Raw genomic sequence first — 21421 nt, 5'->3', positions numbered from 1 at the left:
TAGCCTGATATATAAAGGCAACCCATGCGATTGAGGGAGGGGGAACATTAAAATGTCTTGTAATCCAATGCCACTCTAACATTTTGGGGGGGGGGGGGGGGGGATGTCTTGAGAGATAGGCATGTGAACCCACTACATCCAAGGGTGGATAAGGATAGATGAGTGTAAATGGGCTAGAGGGCAGGAGAAACCCTAACACTAGCCATCTAGAGGCTATTTAAATAGCCCTAAGGGTCACTCTCATTGTTGTACTTGTGAACAACTTACTACACAAGATTTTCTTATTGTACTTATGCTCTCTCCCCCTCTTGTGCACACATCTTTAGCCTCTCACTCTGATTTCCAAAAAAGTTTTCAATGAACACCCTGATTGACTTATCAAAGAAACGGTGAAAAACAAAGTTCATGAAGCGCTAAAATGTAGCAAGAGCCTTGGTAGGCCAAAGGGCATGACTCTATATACAAAACATCCCCAAGGTATAATGAATATTGTCTTTCTTTTATCTTCTTCAACAATTTGAATTTGAAAGTAGCCTAGGTTTCCATCACAAATGGTGTATTTTCATGTGGTAGGCCAAAGGGCATGACTCTATATACAAAACATCCCCAAGATCTAATGAATACTGTCTTTCTTTTATCTTCTTCAACAATTTGAATTTGAAAATAGCCTAGGTATCCATCACAAATGGTGTATTTTCATGACCACCTACCTCATTGAGAATCTCATCTTAAAATGAAAGAAGAAAATGCTCTCTTTGTCATTGCATTAAGTGGTTTGTAGTCCACAAAAACTCTCTACTTTCCATTTTTCTTAACTATTACCACAACTGGTGAAACCCATTCAGAATCCTCCACGGAATAGATAAAGCTTTACTTTAAGAGCCTTTTTAGTTCCACTAGGAGAGTGTTTTGTTGTAGGATCTCTAGCCGCCGTAACTTTTGTATTGGCTTAAAGTTGTTGTAGTGTCCCATAACAATCTCTCCTGCAATGTGATCATAATTAGAGATAAACGAAGTGGTATGCTTCCTCAATATTACCATATAATCCTCTTTCTCCTTTGTACTAAGGTCCTTGGCCAACATGTTTTCTATCTCCTCTTTACTTGGTCCCACCCAAGTGCTCAACTCACCTCTATCAATTGGCTCCTTTAGGACAACTCCCATAACTTCTAAATTATGGACTACTATCTTTTTTTTTCAAACATCTCTTCATTGGATGAGGAGTATTTCTTTGAGCTCCACTCATCTTCTGAAGTCTCCAATGGTATACTCTATTGTCTCCCTTTCCTAATATTTGTACACAATGGCTTTTCCTTCTGTTCTAGCCCTTCCTTGCAGCCATAACACAAGTGTACTAGACTCCCAAACTTGCCTTGCTTTCATAACAATAAGCCCAAGTTTTCCTAGTATAACTGGATAGCCCTCCCCTTTGGAGGATAGCAACACATGCATATCCACTTCCACTTGAATATCATGTATTGTAATCTTCACATCTTTTATCACACCAACACAATTAATATAAATATTATTTATCATTTTTACTTTAAAAATAGAGGGTCCATTCACCTCCAGACCCAAATGATGCATTAGCTTATCACTCATTACACATATTTGTGCACCCCATTAACTGATACCTTGGATACTCTTTGTCCTTTGATATAAGCCTCTGCTATTGGTAATACATCATCAATGCCTTGGGCTTTAATTAAGCCCACCTTCTTTACTATTCTTCTTGTACTCACCATATAGGCCCATTGTCTTTGCACTTGTGGTGACAGATGCAATAGTTGTGGCCATGTGAGTCTTGATCCTTGTGAACTCACATACTTGATTAGACTATAGGGCTCAACTTCCTCCCCTAATGGGTAATCTTTGATCCCTATCTTGCGCCAAGGGTCATTTGACCTCCTTTTTTTCTTCTTGCTCTCTTTTGAAGTGCTTTCACCATCTCCTGGTCCCAATCTTGCTATGGTGAAAATGCTGAGATTCATCAACCCAAGCTTTCTTGATTGATATGATATCCACCTCTACCATTTTTCATTTTCCTTGTTCTGTTTTCTCTAAACCAATCATATTCATGATATTCTGGTAAGAGAGGAATTGTAGCTGGTGGTTGGGGTGTTGCTGGAGGTCTTAGAGTTTGTGGCTGTAGTGGGGTTTGTAAAAGAAATTGAGTCAAAGGCCTTTCTCTAAGATGTGTGACGCGTTATTGGCATGGTCTAGGTTGGGCATCTTCTACAGTTCTTCTTGGATAAGGGAAAAAATACATACCATGTTCCTCTTCACCACAATCATAGCAAAAATATTATTTGTTGGCCTCGACTATCTCCACCACCACCAGCTACTACCAGAGGTTGTTGTTGTGGAACCCTAACAACCTACACCAAATTGATTGAAAGTTTATCTAGTTGACTAGTTATCCTTTTAAGTAATTCTTGATTATGATCCCCCATATGAGGGTTTGTGGAAATTGTAGGTAGTAGTGGTGCTTGGACAATGGCTAACATGAGTTGTGATTGCAAATATTCCACCCTTGACACTTGGGCTTGGAATCTTAATTTTCGATCCTTAGCTCTTGCCACTTCCATTGTCTCCTTAAATATACTGAAAATTTTACTTTTGACTTTCTCTTGGAGAAGAGAAAAAAGACCTGCCACAATTCTTTCTTTCTTTAGGAAATCAAGGTCTCTCTCTCCATTGGCTAGGGTTGTTGACCATCTTACCCAAATGCTCATACTTAGATTCATCATTAGAATAATCTTCTAAAGAATATTGGCATATTTTTTAGAGTTGTCTCCACAAATCTTCAAGAGTATAACCTCCTTCCATTGGAGAAGAAATGCATTCTTGAGGGCCTCCCATCAAGCTTTAGTTTCATCACCCAAGCCATGATGCCAAACCCTTACTTCTTCTTTAAGAACCAATGGTAGGCCATGAAGCTTTGTAACCTAGTCATCCCTTCTAGATACAAGGAAACCCATTTCCAGACTATCCGTGAAATTAGTAGCATTCTTCCTCTGGCAAATAGAGAAACTTGGAAATAGCATGATTACAAGATTATTGTTGTTCAAAGTAGGAAAGGATGAAGAAGTTGGATAAGATTATATTTCGCAAAGTGGTCTATTGCAAGATGAAGATCATGACATCACATGAATTTTGATAGTTGATGATAGAAAGGATAAATGGCTCTACTGAAGCATTAATCTTAACTAGTCTTTGTGGCCTGAACATGAGAGCTATATGTTGTTGAAAGTAGATTTTTCTACTAAAGATTATGTGAATTTATTGAAAATGAGAAGGCACAAATGGCATATTCTCTCTAAACGGTTGATTCCTTGTACCACCATTTTCCATCTTTGACAAAGAACTTAGGAAAAAAATCTAAACTTCCACATCTCAAATATAAAGTGAAGATTTCTTGTAGAATGTCCTCAGTGGGGTACCAATTAATGAGAGAGATAAAGAGCAATTGTGGCCTCTATACAAATGGGATAAATCTCCTCACATTAAGGGGTGTGAAAGGAGCACCATTGAGGCAAATTAGAAGTGAACTATATCACTTTTTATACACATGAGTAGAAAGGTAATGATGGTGATGATATTAAAAGAGGAAGAGAGAAGAAGGTGTAGTGCAATATGATACAAATAAATGAAGATGCTAATATTTATAGTTACAACTAATGCATCCCAACCCAAAATGATGGGGGAGACATGCACACATAAGTAGAGGTAATGGCAGTAATAATGTAGAAAGAGAAAGAGGAGAATGGGGTGGAGAGGATGATTGTACAAAGGGGCATGAGGATAGTGAAATGGAGAGGATGGGAGTAAAGGAGGGATGGAGGGTATGAGAAGATGAGGGTAAGGGTAGAATAGGATGAGGGTATGATGAAATGGGGGCAAGAAGGGTGATGGACTTGGGAAAAGGGTGGGGGAGTGAGGGAGAGGGAGATGGTATGTGTGTGTGATGAAATGAAAAAGAATGGTGGTGGATTGGAGAGAGATGGTGGGGGAATAGTAAAGGAGAAAAAGAGAATAAACATAGTGAAAATAGTGGTATAATGCATTATGTATCTCTCCCCTTTTGAAGGCTCAAAGAGATCGTCTTTTATAAGCACTTGGCTAGATTATATTATCTGCTAATCCGAATTAATCAAGTGTAATCTTGATTTATTAGAGCTCCAAATTGGATGATACACCAAGTGATGTAGCGCAGTGTATGGAGTCTTAATGCATTTTGTTGTCTTATGTGCACAAGTCTTCATAGTTAAGATTCCCAAAGAAAGAAATAAGATAAGGGAAGGTAAACTACAAACGTTTGAAAATGTGAGGGAGATAATTTTTTAGAATATGGGATGGATAATTTTACAAGGGTTTGATTAGAGAGAATGTGAAAATGTATATACACTTCTTGTAAGATGTTATCATCCTCCAAAAGAAAAAGTAGCTTACTTTGAAAAACGATTCATAGAGGAAAAGGCTTTTAATAATAATTAAGAAGAGTCTAATATCTCCACTATTGGAAATATGTCTTTGTTACAAATCATTTCATGCACAAATATATTATTGTCTTTTCTTATTTTGGTGGCCCAAAGTCTTTTCCATGCATGCACAATTTCTGATAGGCTAGGAAAAGTGAGATGCTTGAAAATTAAAAAAATATAAGAGAAAAAAAAGAGAATCCGATGTATGCACCACATGGAAGAGTTATTGGAGTATTTCCTTAAAATACTCAATGACATGTGTGTCCAAGCTTGGTCCCACCTCCTACTTTTATTTTCAAATATCTTGGATATAAGTGACTCACAAGTTTAATTTGTTTTGTAGAAGGTGTCTTCATATCCCCTTGTCTTATCCTCATGTTGACTTCCTTGTATACTTGGTACCATTTCCTTAAATGTGAGGAGACACTTATGCACCAATCCAAGGTTTTTTTAATGTCATTTAGTCCACCTCCAAATCCATCCAAGCCCAATACTAGAATTATTTTAGATAAATATTCCCAAATAGGATTACTTCTAGAAAGAAATTTTCTAAAGGAAAAGTAGATCACTCTTATTTGGTAGAAATGTGTAAGCCTTTATAAATATTGGTTCCTATATGAGGTCTAAACTATGCATCCCAAAGCTATGTATACCTTACGGGATTCTAAGAGAAGGTTCTTCACATGGAAAGAATAAAAGGTTGTGAAATGCACTAGTCAATGGTGCATCTCACAATCACATCTCTCATATGGGCTGTTACACCATATACAGTGATGAACAAAGCCTCCTTGAGGAGGATTAGGGGTTATAGTCCACCCCTTTTCATCCAACTTTGCAACCTTTAGTTGTAGGTTATGCATCTCCTTCACTAACTCATGCATGACATCGTCTTTTACTATAAGTATAGCAAATATAGCCATAGGTACATGTGGTTGAATTGAAAATTTAGTTGCCTTGCCAAAGGTGGTAGGTAGAGTCCCAACATGCAATCTAGCCCTTCTTCTTTGCTTCTTTATAAGTGCGTTAATAGCCTCTTTTACATGATGTCAAGTTGTCTTAAGCCCCATTTTCATTCTTTGATCTTCCAAATTCTGTTGTAAAGTAAGATCCACTTCTTATAAAAACATTTCAATCTTTTGTACCTTTAAAGCTTGTTGCTCTGCTACATCTAACTAATCATATTTGCTTTTAAATTCATGTAAAGATTCAGTAGCCTATAAGTCCTTTGTTGGGCTTAGTAACCCATTCTTGGTACGTTTTGTAAGTAATCAAATTAGTAACCTCTATGTAAAACTCTTCTCTTAGAGTCTTTTTAAATTCTGCTTTAGATGCAATTCAATAATATGTGCTTCTAACCCATGCATAGTGAGCAAAATAAAGTATTGGCTCCATGCAAGCTATATAACCCCAAGAAATTCCATTTTCACTAATATATCAATGCAAGTAAGCCAAAACACAGATGCTAAATAGTTTCAACTTACTCTTCATAGCCTGAAAAATCTTAACCACTACAAATTCCAAATTCGTAGAAGTATACATTTGTTGTGGTTACTATTAAAATTAGCTACTAGTTGAGACTACAAATACACATCGAAAGTTTGAATCAATTGCTTTAGAGAAAACCCTATTGTAGGATAAATCTCTAGTATACGTAGGCTTTATGAATTCTCATATGCTTTAAATATCATGTATAATCCAAGAAAACATATAAGAAATAAATGCTACCATCAACCCGACCAAGCGGTGGAAAGCTCTGTGTTTTAAGAAATTCCTATATTGGCCTAATTACATGAGTTTAGTCTTGTTTTACGATTATAAACAATAGTAAAAATGCTTTTGTATATTGCCCTAAAATCACAGTAAAGAGGATTCTTCATGCACTTCAAGTATACACTCACTGTAAGACAAGCATATGCATCCGATATTGATCCCTATCTTCAAATATTTATGCCAAAGTTTAAGGATAGAAATATACAATCTAAATGTCCTATTTTACATTGTTTTCCATAGCTCAAATGAGCCAAAATCACTTATTTGATGTCCCCAATCAATACCTTGAAGGTCTAAGAGTGTTTAGCCCTATTCCTCTTCACCAAAGCCTCCAACTTGCATGATCTTTTAGCCCCCTTCTTCTCTACACTTTTTTCAATCCTAATCTACCCTATTTGCACCCCAAAAATGCCACGTTGCATTCTATCCTCTTTCCTCTTACTTTTCTCTACTTTACCCTTTTTTATCTAAATCTCCTAAGTCCCACATCTTTCCTACATAAAGTCACATGCAAACAGCTCTTAATCAATGACTTACTTGACTTCCCCTTCTCCTCTTGAGTTTAACCTCATTACTTGTGGTGACTGAACTATGCTTAAACCATTGATGAATCTGAACTTGGTAGTGCCTCCGGATCTCCTACAACTCTTGTCACTCACTCTCACAGTCACACACACACACACACACTCTCTCTCTCTCTCTCTCTCTCTCTCTCTCTCTCTCTCTCTCTCTCTCTCTCTCTCTCTCTCTCTCTCTCTCTCTCTCTCTCTCTCTCTCTCTCTCTCTCTCTCTCTCTCTCTCTCTCTCTCTCTACACACACACACACACACACTTGGAAAGAGTTATTTTTAAGGATGCAAATCATATAGACCCTAAAAAGATAAAGGCTATCATTGAGTGGCTTCAACCCAGGTGCATGAGAGATATGAGAAGTTTCATGGGGTTAGCTTAGTATGAGAGAGCCCATATTTGTGACTTCCCCGAATAGCAATCTTATTAAATTTTTTGACAAAAAAAATTAAGGGCTTTGTTTGGAATGATTCATATCAAAGAGACTTTGAAAGGATCGCTAAATATTGCAATTTGGAAATTCTAGAAATGGAAAAATATTTTGTCTTGTTTTGTGATACTAGTGGGCAACAATTGGGGTGTGAATTGACACATGAGGGAAGAGTACTGTCTTATGAGCCTAGAAAAGTAAGAAAGAATGAGTTGAACTATCATGAACATGACTGAGAGCTTGTTGTTATTTTTTGAAACACTGGAGACAATGTTCATCAAAGTTTGAAGTATATTTCCAGTTAACTATTTTTGAATAAGCAACAAGAGAGATTGAATATATGGTAAGAAAAGAAAAGAATGTCAGTGATACTTTAAGTTGTAAAGCTATGTAACAATTTTCCTATCATAAAACTAACTTGGTTAATAAAATACAATTTGAATTTAAAGATGACCCAATGTATTCCAAAATCCCTACTTTTCTAAATGAAAATCCAGGAAATCTAGACAAGTTTCATGTGTTAAAAGGAAACATCTATTATTTAAATCATTTGCATATTTCCACTACTTCACATTTTAAGGATGAGATTCTCAAAGAAGTCATAAATTTCATTTCTCTGCACATCTTGGATTTGACAAGATTTATAACAAGTTCAAGAAATCATTCTTTTGGTGAGACATGAAGAAGGATATTAAAGCATATGTGATCCCGGAATGTCTAGATATGTAAAGGTCGAACAAAAGCTTATGCCTAGTAAAATGTAACCACTAGACATACCCTATCGAAAGTGGGAATCGATAACTATGGAATTTCATATTGCTAGGGGAGAATATGATACTATCTTTGTACTAGTTGGCATGCTCATTAAGATGGCTCATTTCTTCCCAATGAAAAAGACTAACTACGTTGAATCTACAAAAAAAATTTGCGAGAGAAGTATTTTGGCTACATGACAAACCTAAAAGTATTGTTTTAGATAGGGATTCGATGGATAGAATTGAGAATGAGCACTATATGTCATGCATAAATTGATGGGCAAACAAAAAGGGTGAATCTAGTCCTTAAGGATATACTTAGGGTGTATAACAATGACAACCAAAATAATTGAACTAAATACTTGGCATGAGTTGAATCTACATGTAATAAATCATAACACACATCAATTAAGATGACTCCTTTTGAAGTAATGCATGGATATGACAGTATGGCTCCTATTTGTTTTTCTAATGCTTGAAATAGGCTAGAGGTCTCTAAGTAGATGCTAGAAAAGATGAACAAAGAATTGGAAAAAATTAGATAGCACATCAAAGGAGCTAATTATGCAAGTAGAAGACCCATTATGATCACAATTGGTACAACCCCTATAAGCATTGTTTGGGCTATTGGGTAGGATGACAATGAGGGAAACAAGTTTATAATCAAATTTAAAGTATCCACAAATTAAGGGAGAACTATGGGACTAGTTATTGGTTTGATTTGCAACGATGAGTATTTTATTGGAGCACCAATGATTGTGAAAATAGATTGTTTACCTCTTCTTGGGATGATTACAAGGTTATTCTATTCCTAACATAGCTACGTTATAGTGGATTAGCCTTTATATGCTTTATGCTTTTTAAATCTTAAAGCTTTTAGCTTTAGGAGTAATAGAAGAGTAAAACAATCTAAGTTGATGATAGACAAAAATCCATGACAGCTATAGATTTGATGGTAGAGTTGAGTTGGCATATTCTATCATTTTTTTGATAAGCTATTGATTACTATGGCTATGGTTTAAAGGTCGAGATGGCAGGGTGAAAAAGTTGAGCAGATTACTAGCTGCTACCATCAACTATGACATGGTAATGTAGGCTATTATATAGGGTGCTTGCCATTGTAATAGTAATAGGGTCATTAGGAGTGCATTAACTTGGATGCCAATTGACATGCATAATGCCAGAAGAAAGACAAGAAGGATGCCACCTGCATCTTAGCTTTAAAAATGCTTCTCCTTTGCTTATGTATTGCTTCTTCTTGTGGAAATTAGTGCCCACAATAGGTTGTGGTGGTCCTAGTTGTGGCAATCTCACCTACAACACTTGGAAGGCTTGAAATTTTTTCATTTTCAAAGAAGAAATATCTCCTCCTTACTTGCTCCAATTGATATTGACAACTTCCAAGCTTTGTTGGGTGAATAAGAATGTGATTGCTCTCTTGGAAAAGGAGTTGCACATATCCCACTTAAAGAAGAGAAAGAAAACCTTAGATCCATGAATTAGTAGATAAAATCTTAGACTAGTAGACCATAGCATGCCTCTTAATGTTGATGATGATGATACTTTTCATACATGGAATGAGGGAACCATGGTTGAAAGTGACTATTACACCAATCACCAAAGCTATGATACCAATGTTGAGGCATTTCACCATACAATAACCAAGTATTAGTCAAAATTAAAAGAAACACAAATTGAACAAAAAAGAAAATAGATACAAGTAAGAAGAGTAATTGAGAAAGCATGCATGACACAAGATTGGGTAAAATCTCCCCATGTGCATATAAGCACCTCCCCCATGCATGTATTTATGAGTTGTATTAAGCTTTTGTGCTAAAAACAATATTAAAAATCATCTTCTTTTTGGGTCTTTACATTTCTTGCATGAATGATATGCTTTTGCTCCAATATTTCTAACTCTTATTAAATACATCTAAACTAAGGTTTACAAAAGCAGTAACCAAGTCTTCTAAGCTTTACAAAATAATAGCATCCAAATAAATAAATTGTGCATGTGCACCTACAATTTTCTTATGCTAAGAAGCACATAAAATTACAATAATTCAACACTATAAACCATCAAACCATAATTAATTACTATGCATTAAAATGTGTTTTCACAAAATATTTGTTATACATAACATCATCTAATAAGCTACTCAACACAACACAAAGCACATTAGTATCCTTCCATCTATCTATCAGGCATAATGCAACCAATGTCACATGTATGTGCTCTTGCAACGTCATGGACCGTGTGGCAAATGGACAAAATCCACAATAAATCATCTTGTTTCCATAGTGAATTCTAATAAAATACTATAAATGTCATAATTTCATAACAATAAAGACATTGAAATTACAAGAGTTGTTCTTGATGAATGTTCTACCTTTTTTATGGAAATCTTTCAAAGGAGTTGTATAATAAAAAACGGCTACATATCGGGCAATATTTGAGTACGTTGACAAGAAGAGATGGATGGCTAGATTATGAGTTCAATAGGATCAAAAGAAAGTCATGCTCTTCTTTTTAGAAAATTGGCTTTCTTTGGAAACATCTAGACATAAAAGAGGAATTCCTTTACGATAGCATGTGACTGGGCTACTGAGCTACAGATTATGCATGAGTTTCATAGAGTCTATGGGCTAGTCATAGAATATTCTAGACTACATTTGAGATAATCAAGGAGAGATACCAAATTTATTCTTCCATGAGACATTGTCATGTTTTGCATCCTACTTACCCTATCTCTATGCATGGCAAAGGGGTTGTGGATTTAGTGACCATGCCTATAGGACTATGGTAGATGAGATATATTATCGTGCTTGCATGGGAGGACCTTATAAATCAAGTTGAAGGTAGAGCTTTGAGGAGACTAGAAGATATAGAGCTTTCAATAAAACAACTGAAAGAAGCTAGACTAAGAAACAAAAATAGGTTCAACAAGAGGCATAGACTTTGACCTATAGCTATAGAAGAAAATTATTGGATACCTTGTGTATGAAATCTATGTAGATAACCATCATATTACCATCAAGAAGATCTTTAAGAGATGGTTTGTTCTTTATATCATGAGACATGCATATGATAATGCTACATATTCTCTTTGTGAGCTTGAAGGAACGGAGTTGAAGATTCCTATAGCATGGAAGGGATCAAACTAGTCAAGAAAAGAGATTCTACCACTTACAAAGAAGAATAGGATGACACTAGAACTACTCAAGATAGCATAAAAGAAGAGAAAGAGGAAGATAATGAAGATGAAGCTAAAGATCATGATTAGGAAGAAGACCAAAGATATGTGGCACATGCTAAAAAATGTATAGGTTTAGAGGGGGTGGACATCATGTGGTTCTATGTCCAATAGTTGAAAACTTATGAGAAGTCTAATAGTGACCATAATTTACATCTATGCCTATTGGATTGATCTATTAGTGTTCATGTTGAATATAAATTATTTGTACACATCTATCAAGAAGATGAAGTGGGTTTTATACCTTTGTAGGTATGCAAAGCATTAGGCACATTTCCTAGACAACAAAGTGGACATTATTAGTGACCCTCGGCAATATTTAGGTGCATACTTAAAGTGCTAAAGCCCTACATGCCTAATTCTGTGATTTTCAAAGAAAGGTAAATATTTGGTGCCTACAATAAGGAAAGAAAGGTCAGGAAAAAGCATAGTGTGCATGTTGAGTTAAAGAAGAAAGCAAGGGCAAAGACTAGAAAAGTAGAGGTGAAAGCTTTTGTTGCATGACAAAGGATTGATCTGGAATCTTTTGGGCTATAGATTATTAATCTTGGCTATCTCAAATAGAGAGATTATATGGACTTTTTTGGATTTTCTTGATCCACTACTATAGTAGATTGAAAGTGGAGTTTTTTGTGCTAAAAGAAGGGTCTTTGGAAGCTTCAAAACATGGTATTATTGGTCTATGTGGGCTACATAGGTAACAGATTACTCTAATGCATGTTCATGTTCAGGCTTGTTTTTGAGCCTCAGTCATATTGTTTGATATATGGGAAACAATAAATCATATGGGTTGAATCAAATTGGGTATTCATTGAGCTTCCATAGACTCATTTTTATGGTCTTTATGTGCATATATATATGATGTACAAGGGTTGAGCTCATGCTCTTAGGTAATAAATATATCATATAGCTGGATCTGCTCTCTCTTGGATTTTTGTCACTTCATATCTTTTGCTTCTATAGATTTTCTTTTCTCTGTATGCTGCAAACCCTTCTTACTTGAGATCTTATGGCTTTTTCCCATACACAATAAATACTTTGACAATGGGTGTCACATATATACTACAAATTAATATCACTTAAACCACACAAAAAGAGCCATGCATATACAATTATATTTGCAGCACTTATTGTGACATACGCAAACTAGAAAGCATTGCATAAGAGACATTTTCTATTACAAATTTTGCTAGGAGCTTGCAATATATATATATATATATATGTATGTATGTATGTATGTATGTATGTATGTATGTATGTATGTATGTATGTATGTATATATGTATATGTATATATGTATGTATATGTATGTATATATATATGTATATATATATGTATATATATATATATCTCCCTAGTGACTGCTAGCAACTTCGTTGCAATTGTTCTCTCGCTTCAATAGACACACACAGGTTGCATGTATAGCAACTAGTAGCATGCATTTCTCTCTCTATATATCTCACACAAAAGCTGATTTTATTAGATGAAAAGTCCAAACAAAACAGATAGAAAAATGCTTCCTAGCCCTTCCATGTTTTTTATATGATCTTACACTCAATAGTCTTCATGCACATAATGAAATAGACTCTGCAACATCAAAAGCTAATCAATCAAGTACCTAGATTGCCCCCTTCCCTTTCCTTGTTACATAAAGTACTCAATATGATGAGATAGAGATCATCAAAGATTACTAACCAATTGCAAACCTTTTGGATAATATTACATCTTAGGAGAAACATTTTGAATCCTTTTAAAGATTCTCTTACAAAGTCACCAAATTAATCCAACAATAAAAAGCTGCATGTTTTTGAGTCATGATGTTTTGAGAATCACCCAAGACCATGGATTTTTCAAGAACTCAAGCTTTGGGCATTACCCAAAAAGGGAAAATTTCAAATTATTTTTAAGCCCTACACTAAAACCTTTCCAATCAATAGCTATGATTTCAACTTAAGTTTATTCACAAACTCAAATGTGAAGTTTGTCTTCTTAAATGATTCATCAAAGCTTTTTCTAAAGAAGTTTTTGATGCATTTAGAAATCCACAAGTAGAGTACTTCTTTAATGATCTATGTAGCCATTTTAAGCTATCTGTAAATTCTAGTTAACAAAAAACAAGTACCCTTACAAAATAAGATAACTTTTTGAAAACTCAAACAAGGGATGTAACAATTGAAAGTGCTTGACTTTATGAGATCATAAAGTGAATATAGATGATTAGATTTCCTATCAAGAAATAAAAGCCTACAAATTACCCAACAAGAGATTGAAGTTAATACCAAAGTTAATACTTCAGTATTTTAGATGTATAGCCACACAATTATGAAAGCTTTCAAAACCATGTGATTACATTTTATAAGCTCTTTTGTGTGTGTGAATATGTTGAGTATAGCTTCTCTTATAAAGCCCTCATCAATAGTCATTACCTTAGCACATTCACAAGTCCTCAAGTTTATTGTAGAAAACCATGTCACTACTAGCCAATTGTTCATGCTGTCCAAGGAGCTGATGCCAATGCTAACTCAAGCTCCATCGAAACTAAAAGCAAAGAGAGCATATGTTCTCAACTAATTCAACTCAAAAGTACTAGACCATAAATGAGGTGCTATATGATAATTGAGTGGATGAATTGTTTAGGCCCACTATGTGTGTGATCTACATCATCATCATCGTGTTTAGAGGCATTGGTTTATCAATTAGTTTTCTCATAATCTTTTGTTTTTGTCTTCCTTGATTTATGGTCTTAATAAAAGATTTGCAAATAGAGACCACTATATGAAATAAAAGATGAGGCCAAGTCCTTTAGAATCATGTGGAGTCAAAAGAGCATTGTGTTAGGAAATTGTGAATGGATCACCTACATGGTCGAAGTTATGATCACATACTGTGAGTCACCATCATGGTCATGCTTTTTGGCCAACATCAATCGATACCATTTATTCTCATAATTGAATATAGCTCTGTTTTTTAATATTAAGGGCTATTGTAACATCAAGAACCTTTGTCAAATTCCCAAGAACTATGCCCAATTACTTAATCTTAACACAAGTACAATGGGTAGATGTCAATGCACCAAGCAAAGAACAAGGTTACTAAGAATCCTTGGATCAATTACATCATGTGTAATCAAACCATTTGACCCAATAATAGGTAGTGAGCACTTTAAACCAATGTTAAAGAGCTTGATCACCTACAATGTTATGTAACAATCAACATTATTATGTAATTATGCATGTTGAAGGTAGATGCCAATATGGATCCGATATTTCAAGTAACATTTGAACACAAGCTAATTATGCATGTATCCCTGAGTTTCTTTGCATTAGGGATGTAACCATGTTGAGCTTAAAGAATTTCAACTTAGATGCATGAGCACACAACACAAAGCGCATACCTAATTCCCAAGGGGCCCAAGCTTAATCCCCAATTTCATACAACCAGAACAATATTACCTTTTTGAGGTCCATGTTTACATAATTACCAAATGAAACCATTGGGCTCACACCTAGACATATCTACAACTAACAATGCAATTGTCTACAAGCAAATGGATCTGCATCCCCATTCTGTTTGTCAAGGTAGAAGCATCTATGAAAACTAGCAAGCAAACAATGCGCACATCACATGAAGAAAAGGTGACAACGAGGGACGTGAGTCGTGTCTCACACAAGGGCTTGTAGATCACACATTACTATTCTTGTGGTTTTGCTACCAAATGGAAATAAGTACAAAAAAAGGCAAGGATATACAATAATGCATGCAAGCATTGCCTCAAATAAACACCCACAAGATGAAAAAGAATAATAAGAGACCATGAATAAGTAGTTTGTAGAAACCATGTAAAATGAAAAATAAAATTGACTCTTTTCAACAGTTAAATTCATTTGGTTTTTTTTTTGTTCAATAGTCAAATTTACAATAGTGCTAACTCTTTTCAATAGTTAAAAATCATTTGCATTTTTATTGACATATTCGTTGTCGAAATCATTTTACAATGTTAGTTGTTTGTGTAAATGCAAATTTCAAATGAGGGCAAGGGCACGCGATCATTATGGGAGCAAACAATTATTTCGGGAAAACAACCAACATCTGCAACTTTTCAAACAAGTGCATACCATCATATTATGTATTTGTTAGGCCTTATTATTTATCTGATCTCTAAACGATGGCTATTACTTTCCAAGGTTGAGTGATCGGGATTTCGACGAAGGTTTAACCTCTCTATAGACTTATCATCCATATTTCATTTTGCTAATTATAATTGCTCGCGTCGGGGCACAAGGAGTTCCGCTGACAGATTTACAGAGCATTTCTTCCATACCTCCTGCTGATAAAACAAAGAGCACCCTTGCCTCATCCCATGGATATATGAAGAAGTTACATCAGGTATCTATGATGTAGGCAAGCTATGCATTCTCCAGATCTTTTTACCAATGGGGAGATCACACCTCTAAGATATCGAGTAGGGTTGTGACAGTGCGGAAACCATGCTCAGAAGGCAAAGGCGCATTTCCAGGACGCAGTGTAATCACTGCCTGAAGACCTGTTCGTCGAAAACACATGATTGCGTGCCAGTAGATCACAGTATTGTTAGTAGACAAAACAAAGTCCCAATATATTTAAGCAGTAAGGCAAAGATCATACCAGCTTCTTTTGCTGCAAGTGCCTCTTGAAGTACATCAGTTGCAAATAATATCTGAGAGGGTTCATCAACCCCAAGAGAAAGAGCAATCTCCTTGTAGCTCCGTGATTCCCTCTTGTTTCTATGCATGAAAATGTTCAACACAGCATTCACTCAGGATTCTGAGTCCATGGGTGGTTCAAATGCAAACAAATATAAAAAATCTTGCTTAATGAGCCCTGAATGTGTCTTACAAGCAGTTACTATGAAGAGCCCTTTAGCAGGGCTTTATACCAGGCTAATGTATACACATCAATCAACCAATCAATCTGCACTTACTACACTTACAGAATGACTGATTTTTTGTAAATCATGCAACATTATGAATTTTCGGACAACCTAACATGTATGTACATGCACTCATTGCATAACTATATAAGAGAGTGTCCACCGGAGCTACCCAGTCATGGTGTCGAAGTAGCCACACAAAAAAGGTCGCAAATCACCATGCTGTGTATTTCCAAATATAAGTCTTTGTGCCTCCCTACTCCCACTAGAATATATGTACACCTGAAGAAAACATCAGACCAGAGTGAAAATTCAATCATCCCTGAGGAAGTTGACACTACATTTCAAAGGAGTTGGGCAAGCATTCAGCTGACAGGTTCTAAATCAAACATCTGTATTTAGTTCTAACACAATGAAGAGGCTCAGAACATTTTGCATGAATGATAGAAACACTCGAGTGTGATTTCTTAACCCATGAAGAGATGTAAAGATCATTGGACTTAATCTGAATAATCTGTTATGCAAGACTTTTATATCCTGGAGTGTTGTCAGCACCTACTCAGCACCAAATCTGAAGATAAGTATTGTTTTAGTTTTATGAGTATTCAAGACTCTGCCTTGATTGAGGGTGGCTTTCCAACCATTTGTTCCTTTATTTTTTGTGCCCTCAAGTAGAACAATGCTTCTTGAAAACCAGTATAACGGCTCTGATTTAATTTTGGTGGTGTCTACATCTTTACAAGACGTTATAGTGCTTGAATGTATTGAGACTATTTCCAGTATAAGGCATGTTGTATTTTCATGTATCATAGATTTGCTACTGTTCTAGAAGTTTGAACTTCTTAGAGTTCAAACTGGTTATGCACAACAGAAAAATAAAAGAATCAATGCACAAGAACTGTCAACAAGCAGTAAGAACAGGAGTCCATCCTCTTTCAATCACGTACAGTGGCATACTGCCAAGCATATATAAAATACAACCATTAGCATACACAGTCGGTCTACACACTCCATAAGCTACCTCTCTCCACATCAGGGAAGTAGATACAATATCAAATAAATGTGTTCAGTGTCAAACACCCACTAATTTTATAGATAAATAGGAGTCGCACATGAAAAATAGGTCAACCAGCTTAATATGGCTTAAATCCAGTCAACCAAAGTAGGCTTGGGGATTGGAACCCTCTGAAATGAGAATGGTTAAATCACTCTCGCTAGGAGACAAGGGAGCAATCACAGAACATGCAGAACTAAGATGTACCAGGGATACTCCAGCCTGATTAAGACTGATGTGCTTCAAAATAGAAACCTCCAGTGCCACAATCCCTCTCTAAGATCAAATACACTCAGTGCCCACACAAGCTCCATGGATAGCATGCCAACAAGCGGACTCCTTCAGTAGACTACGGCCATATGTGAGACTAATGGAGATATCATGGGAAAGCTGTCTCATTGCTGTCAAAAAGTAACCTCTTCATTCCTGGCTCATAAATGGATATGCATGGCTCTGACAAAACACCCCAAGATTTGCTCGTCTCTTTGCAATACAGGTCCATAAGCTGTACCAGAAGAAGTAAACTCAAAGAACACATGAAAGAGCATGAGTATGCCCATTTGCAACCCTCTCACATACAAAGCTGGATGGAGCATGTTGGGGTGGTATGTGAAAGTGCACAACAGAAACAAAAGCAACAAACACAACACAATGAACAGTGAACAAGAAAGAACGATGAACTCAGAGAGAACTCATGAATGGGCAATGGAACCATAGCAGAAAGCACTAGTATAAGTACAATACCAACAGGATAACCACCACTCTTATGACCAGCCACAATGCCTCCAGTCTCCCTCTCCAAGGATGTTAGGCAATGCTAAGCAATGAGCCACCCAGCTCCCCACTAAAGCCTAATGAAATGCACATAAAAACAGTGCCAAATACCCATAAAGTGAAAAGCTAACACCCTCTCTCAAATCATGTGTAATCTGTACACAGTCATGTATGGCTCTAAAAAAGAAGCCACCAAAAAGTATCCCCCAAGTATCCATGTCCCATACCACAGTAGGCACCAAAAAACCCTTAACATCATAGTACATACAGATATCCAAGCCTTCAGTGATCGAGCCCATGCTCAGGTGCCTTGAAGAAGACACTGATGTTGATGTCAATCATACTCAAACTCGGATCACAAAGTAGAAATCGTCAAATTCTCTTCACGTCTTCAACAGCCCTGCAGAAGCACATCATGACCATGGATTCCCCACCTTCAATCATCCTGCCAAGGGGTCTCCCATGTGAGAGCCAACTAAGAGCAAAGCAAGCCTGCTGTCGTATCTCCCAATATGGACCTAAGGGCGCACAAGCTTCATGGTTCCAAAACCATGGTGGTTAGATATCTTAGGTATCCTACATTAGATACATGTCCCAAAGAATTATGCATCGAGTATATTAAGTACGGTGATAGTTTTTATTTTTGAAAACATATATACATATTGATATGTTGAGCACAATATACCAGGTGGCACGTCCCGTATAGAAAAGTAACTTGAAGGCTGAAATAAAAAGCATGCTGCTTACAAGTTTTAAATGAAAATCATAATTGTCTAAAGCATTGCATGAGTCATATATATGAATCTGAAATACAAGGCATTGATGAGATGCACAGTGGATCCTATCACGTACCGCTGACATAGTACAAGACAGCCTTCTTTATGGCTCATGAGTGTTTCAGCACTGGAATTGAAAGTATGGTATGGCACAGAACAGTAATCAATTTTTTCCTATGCTGAACCTATGAAAACATATGATTTATGCAACATGATACAGAACCCTTTTGTCTACATACAGAATGCAACCATGTTCAAAACCACCAAACAAATTGATGAATGTAAAAAGCCACCCTCAAGGAGTCACCACACCAAAGATATGAGTGAGACCAGGATGCCCCACTACCACCCTCTTATAGTTCCTCCCTAGCCCAAGAACTCGTGAAAAATGCAGCATCTCTAGGGCTAGAACATTCATGCCAAATAGGAACTCCTTAATACTAGGACTCTCCCAAAACAAGCATTGCATTGTTTCCAAAGAAGCAAACATATTTACAAGCAATGTGTGGTGACTTTCTAGTTACTAATGTTTGCCCTGAACCGTCATGTCTTGATAATGTGACCAACTTTGGAAAGCCATCCTCACAAGAGTATTTTGAAAGATGCAGGTGGGTTAATAGTTAAAATAGATGAAATCAGCATAGCATCAGTGAACAATTGTGGAAGTGAATTGTAGTTTACAAAGAAGTACTCAAGGAAAGCAAACCTTTATTCCAGCAGAGTGCCACCTCTGAAGAGCTTTAGGTACATCTTCAAAAACCTGTCCTTGCAACTCGCCCTTTGCATATCCAGACCTCCAGATATGACCCTGATAAGTGGAAACAACGCTGCTTCAGTTACATAATCTAACACTCTGCTAGTTGTTTTCATAATATAAAGCATCAAAATTAAACCTGTAGTTCCTTCAGAGCTGTGACTTTACGGTCAGCTTTGATCATAGACAAAACATTTGCCTCTACTGCTTCAATTATAGAATCCTTAGATTCATCACCAGGAGGTATCAGTTGTGCACCAACTACTTGATCTTTTACATCTTGTTCAGCCTGTGAAAAGCCAGAAAAATATCCATGTGGCATTACAGAACAAACAGCAGTTGACAATGCAACATATTTAATCAGTCAATTCTTCATTGGTGAATGCTACAAATCCAAAAGCATGCAACAGCTAGCTATAATAACATAAGCCATTCATAGTCTCGGGTTGAAAAATCATCCTATGTCTGCATACAAAATCATCAAATCCAAATGTACATATATTTACACATTCTCCCTCATGCATTGTGATACTTGCAGGGGCCAAACTGTTCAACTTGAAATAAACATTACAAACATTAATGATTCCAGCATTATGTCTTTTCCACCAGGATGGCATTTTGGAAAGTTGCAGACTCGTATGCCCTTTTTGGGCTTACAACTTTTGGTCTGGTGAGGCAAGAACTCATATGATAGCTTCACGATTGTACCATCAAAGTGAGTGCTCATATAACATGAGACAACATAACTATCCAACTCAGTATTTGACATTCCGATCCACAGTTATCAAGATCAAGGTGGTTATTTTCAGAATTAATATTCTGAAAAGTAATTTAATTTGACTGAAAATTGCTGGAAAATGCAATTAGAAGGCTGCCACTTGACAAGACTTGCCCATGTAAGTGAGATCCTGGTTGGAGGCTGGGAAGGGAGGAGAGAGTCTTTCTCAGCTTGACCAGCTGAGGAGAAGGCTATTGGAGCAGGTTGTCAGCAGTTCAGGCCCAGTTGCAGCCACGAGGAGCACCACTAGGGGCAGGCGACAGCAGCCCAAGGCCCCACGACAGCATGCAACAGCTGGGCAACAGAGTTTGTGGCCAGATAACAGCCTCTTGGTTGTAGGCAACAGCTCCAGGGGCTGTTCCAGCAGGGCAGCAACATTTTCTCTCTCCTCAGCACTCTCTCATTCTCAAACCATCTCTCAAGATACCTCAGCCATTCCAGCAGCTAACAATCTATTTTATGTACACTTCCCAACACTTTGAGCTCACATGCCACCCCTTGAAATAATCTTTTCTCTCTCACTCTATTCATCTTCTCTCACCTTCATCGCTTTCCACCATCTCCAATCATCATCATGGCCTCTCACGACATGCATAAATTTGATGCACTTGTTGTGAGTGAACCTTGACATATGGAGGATGCTTGACCGGCTTGTCTCGAACCCAAACGCAAACATGGGCATCATCCAGAGGGATCCTCTTACCTGATGTCAAATGCGCACTCATTGCTTGTGGTGGCTCTATAGGCACAATTAAAAGAAATGTAGCAGCCATTTACTGAGCTGCACACTCCCACTTTCCATTTGTGCCCACAACCATGAGGACGCTGCCTCTTCAATTCCAACATGGTCCTTTAAACGGAAGGAATGTGATGAAACAAACATTCACTCATGGTTGGCCAAATGGACGGCTTATTTCGATATGCATCAGTCTAACAATTCTCAATGCATTGCATCAATACAGATTATGTTGTAAGGGAAGGCATATGCTTGGTGGATAAGGCTACACCCCAAGCTAGAGACTTGGGCAATTCAATTCATTTTCTAACGCAATTTACCACCAACAACTTGATTAAAAACCTTTGTAAATGTTCGAGTTGGATATGAAAAAAAAC

General features: G+C 36.7%; 1 protein-coding gene across 2 annotated transcripts in view; it reads right to left on the bottom strand.

Moving 5' to 3' along the window:
• Window positions 1-15252: 15252 nt before the first annotated feature.
• The window catches only part of LOC148008617 (putative bifunctional methylthioribulose-1-phosphate dehydratase/enolase-phosphatase E1), a 172467-nt gene continuing 166298 nt past the window's right edge, over window positions 15253-21421 (bottom strand). Inside the window, exons 8-12 of one of the 2 annotated variants that reach the window (XM_087674157.1) lie at window positions 19670-19819; window positions 19483-19584; window positions 16345-16454; window positions 15908-16026; window positions 15253-15806 (exon numbers count right to left, since the gene is read on the bottom strand). In XM_087674157.1, coding sequence (XP_087530283.1) covers window positions 15706-15806; window positions 15908-16026; window positions 16345-16454; window positions 19483-19584; window positions 19670-19819 — 582 coding nt within the window. In that variant the 3' untranslated portion in view covers window positions 15253-15705. The remainder of the gene's footprint in view (window positions 15807-15907; window positions 16027-16344; window positions 16455-19482; window positions 19585-19669; window positions 19820-21421) is intronic. The other variant, XM_087674158.1, reaches the window with a different exon arrangement.

This window comes from Lygodium microphyllum, unplaced genomic scaffold (assembly GCF_053477565.2).
Source record: "Lygodium microphyllum isolate KBCC unplaced genomic scaffold, Lygodium_microphyllum_v1.1.10 scaffold_115, whole genome shotgun sequence".
NCBI classification, from domain to species: Eukaryota; Viridiplantae; Streptophyta; class Polypodiopsida; order Schizaeales; family Lygodiaceae; genus Lygodium; species Lygodium microphyllum.
Note: the sequence above shows the minus strand (reverse complement) of the source record. Positions and strands in the feature narration are given on the sequence as shown.